This window comes from Pelodiscus sinensis, chromosome 3 (genome assembly GCF_049634645.1).
Source record: "Pelodiscus sinensis isolate JC-2024 chromosome 3, ASM4963464v1, whole genome shotgun sequence".
NCBI classification, from domain to species: domain Eukaryota; kingdom Metazoa; phylum Chordata; order Testudines; family Trionychidae; genus Pelodiscus; species Pelodiscus sinensis.
Genome location: NC_134713.1, coordinates 157,319,968 through 157,323,472, shown reverse-complemented (window position 1 = coordinate 157,323,472; position 3,505 = coordinate 157,319,968). Strand labels below are relative to the sequence as shown.

Below are 3,505 nucleotides of genomic sequence, written 5' to 3'. Positions count from 1 at the left end.
GACACTAAATCTGAAAACATACAATCACATGTAAGCACGTGAATACCACTATTTAAGTAAATGGGCAAATGCTTAAAACTTTGCTAAATATGTGTTTTAAGTATTTGCAAGAGGTTGGGGATTTCTTAAAAGGAATTCTCTAGGGCCTTGCAAAGAAAATTTACAATCCCACCCTGTTAGAAGAAAGATTCTCATGTACTTTTATGTGGTTTTGGTTAACATCTAATCTAATTCATTGTGTGGTAGGGCACTTTAAATTTACACGGTTTGATTAAGTTAAAAAAAAAAATTTTTTTTTGCTCTTATATAAAAGTGATTGAGAGGTTACACTCTCTGTCCCCCTCCCAACAACATTTATACTATCAGGTTATAACTCTCAGGAAAATTAGCACATTTTGTTGACTATTGATCAAATTCAGTCTTGAGTTTGCAACCTATTAAGAGAGGTTACTTAACCTGTTTACAAAATGACACATTAAGAAAAAGCAACTAGAATATAACAAATGCTTGTTTTTATTTTTCTTCTCAGAAAGAGATGTCACCGTTTAAAAAAAATAGAACTAGGAGTTTCCTAATTCTTCTACAGAAGGATAAACAGATGCAAAAATAAATAAATTAGTGGAAGTTTTAAAAAGCTAGATACTCATTTGATATAGCAAAGAAGGTGAACTATCATAGTCTGTTCTTATTTTAAAAGTCAAGCTGTATTTTCATCTGATGGTAGTTTTACAAGGTAAGATTAAAGTTTTACTATTGCACTTATTTTCAGAGAGAATGTTTTGTATTCATGATGGCAACTTCTGTTATATATACTGAGAGTGTGTTCAAATGACACTTGTATGTATCTTACGGGAAGAGAAGGGTGAGACCACCTAGAAATATTGGGTCTTCTGCACATTCTAAATTTGTCAATAATGGATATCTTCTTAGCTATGAGATAATCTAAGGTCTTATACATTTAAGAAGACTAAACTTAATTTAATTACAAATAAGAGGTAGCATTGCACGTACTCCAACACTGTCTTTACTAACCCTACCCCACACACAGTTGCAGTGATATTAACACAAAATCAGGCAATGATTCTTAATAGTGCAATTCTAAAACCTTGTGATCAAATTAGAGTGCAGCACTCTACAAAGTCGTTTTATTCTAGAAGCTTTCAATGGCTCAATATGTCCATGTATCCGTTACACACTCTAGTCAGCCTGGGTGTGATTCACTTCCTCCCCTCAGGCAGCAAGGCATCTAGGAACCTGGTAGGGTTCAGTGAAAGGCATTCTGCAACAGCTGCTAGCAGACCTTCAGGAACAAGAGAAGGAATTGGGTTTATTTAAGTTGTTTAAAAGCAGTGTTAAATTGTTCTAGGATTAAGGAACCCGGGGCATCCAACTTCCCTTTTGGGTAGTTTAACCAGTGGTGCTCTCAGTGGCTTTATGTAAACAAGGTAGAGATGTGCAATAGTCACTCCCCTTTGTCTAGTACACTACAGGGGAAAATCATACACGTGTTTAAGTAAGTTGCTTAAAGACAAGGAAAGAAATTGCTTTCTACTCTGTTCAGACACTAGCACAGACTTATTCTTGCCATGCGTCCCTTCCCTAGGTAAAAGTTTTGATTTGATGGAGATTGGCTGGCTGATAAATTGGCAGCAGTTGTTTCCCAGATACCCGAATTCGCCTAAATGCCCTTTCCTTAAAGTACCTGTGATTTCCAAATCTTATTTCTGGAACCGAAAGATGAGACTCGAAAATGGCCGGTTTCAAACTCCCCCCCCCCCCCCCCCCGGTTACAAGTTTCACAAGTCTCGTTATAAATGAACTTTTAAACCCATTTCCTTTTGACTTTCCTCATTCCCGCCTCCCTACAGATCTTGTATGGTTTCTCCCTCAGATGCCCCTAAAGGCGCTGAAGGGATTCTCTTCCCATTCCGAGCCGGACTCGCAATAGCCGCTGGTGTCTTCTGCATCAGAGACAGGCGAATATTGTCCACAGATGGGCTGGGGCGTTCGGGAGGGAGGCACCTTCCCCATCCCGCCGTGTCTGCTCACCCCCTCTGAGAGCGGCACTAGAAAATTCATTTCAGGCCCAATAGTCTTGTTTGGCGGGGCGCGCTCAAAATCGAGCCCGAGCCCGCGCTGGAAGGGCAGAGTGGAAGGCCACTTGTACGGCCCAGCGTTTTCCTCTTTGACTTGGATGATCTGGGCTACCCCGGAGAGCGTGTAATGGGGCTGATGCGCCTCCGGGGCCTGGCCGCTGGTGCTGGACTGATTGCTGGGACCAGGGGGCTGGGCAGCACTGGCGGCCCCTGCCGGAGCCGGGAAGTAGCCGTGCTGCGGGGACTTCGGGGCTTGCGGCGCCGGGCGGGTTCTGGTAGGAGCCGTGTGGCTGGGAAAAGGCTCTGCCGCTGCCGGGCCGCTGCCGGGCTTCCCCCGCTGCCGGCGGGACTTGGCACGTCTGTTCTGGAACCAGACCTGGGAAGAGCAGGGAGCCGCGGTTAGCACCTCCGAGGGCGGGCGTCTGGCCAGGCCGCTCCCTGCTCGCGGGCTGGTTCTCTGCGGGACTAAGCCAGCCCGGCTGTCTCAGCGGAGCGACTGCGTTACAGGCTGAGCCCGGAGCAGCGGCCCAGACCCCGGCTGTGCCCCAGGACGCCGGGCCACGGCCTCCCGCTCACCTGGATCCTGGACTCCGGGATGTGGGTCACGTCGGCCAGCCTCTCCCGCAGGTAGATATCGGGGTACATGGTGTCCTTGAAGACCAGCTCCAGCGTCGCCAGCTGAGCCGCGGTGAAGTTGGTCCTTTTCCTGCGCTGGGAGAGGGGCGGCGCCGTGTCCGGCGGGAGCGGGCAAGGCAAGGCGGCGGCGCCGGGAGCCGAGGCGGGCGGGCTGAGCTCCTCCTGGGACTGGGCCGGGCAGCCACCTCCGGCCGCTTCGCTCCTGTCTGCAAAGAGAAGGGCGCAGTCAGCCACGCGGCCTCGCCCACGCCAGAGCTGGGGCGCAGCGCTGGCACCTACCTGCGGCGAAGGCGCTGAGGGCGGGAGCCTCCGGCCGGGCGAGGCTGCCCACGCGGGCAGCGCTTTGGGTGAGGTAGAGATCCATGGGGCGGGCGAGCCGCGGCTGCTGCCACTGGAGAGACCCGCGTGCTCCGAGCGGCTGCCCTGCCGCCCTGCCCTTTATACTGGGAGCGCACAGGCAGGCGGGCTGGGGCTGGTCTGCGAGGATCAAAGGCTGCCGGGCCAGCCGCTCTCTGTAGGATGCCCTGAGGGGGTGGGAGTGGGGGCAGACCTGGGAGTCCCTTCCTTAGGTCAGAGACTGAGTCAAGAGAAGTGTGAACTCGTCCCGACCCCCCTGCAAGCTTCGTGCCACCCTTGGGATCTGCAGCGGTGTCCGCTGCTAGCAACAGGATTTGTGGGCGGGAGCGATGGGGCGCCCCGTAAGCCAGTCCTGAGACATGTGGGATGCCAGGCCACCCTTTCTTCTCTACGCCCCGGGATCGGCTGGGGGAGAA

General features: G+C 51.1%; 1 protein-coding gene across 1 annotated transcript; it reads right to left on the bottom strand.

The window, feature by feature from the left end:
- On the bottom strand, positions 1-3,197 carry MIXL1 (Mix paired-like homeobox). The gene is made up of 3 exons (XM_075925301.1): positions 3,012-3,197; positions 2,673-2,938; positions 1-2,472 (listed from the first exon to the last, which is right to left on the bottom strand). The coding sequence occupies exons 1-3, from the start codon at positions 3,094-3,096 to the stop codon at positions 1,888-1,890; spliced, it is 936 nt and encodes a 311-aa protein (XP_075781416.1). The 5' UTR covers positions 3,097-3,197; the 3' UTR covers positions 1-1,887.
- Positions 3,198-3,505: the final 308 nt, after the last annotated feature.

Excerpts from the sequence above, each read along its gene's own strand:
- MIXL1 (XM_075925301.1), bottom strand. The coding sequence starts at position 3,096 with ATGGATCTCTACCTCACCCAAAGCGCTGCCCGCGTGGGCAGCCTCGCC. Across the intron at positions 2,939-3,011 it reads CCTCAGCGCCTTCGCCGCAG|ACAGGAGCGAAGCGGCCGGA; the intron begins GTAGGTGCCAGC and ends TTCTCTTTGCAG. Across the intron at positions 2,473-2,672 it reads TCCCGGAGTCCAGGATCCAG|GTCTGGTTCCAGAACAGACG; the intron begins GTGAGCGGGAGG and ends TGCTCTTCCCAG.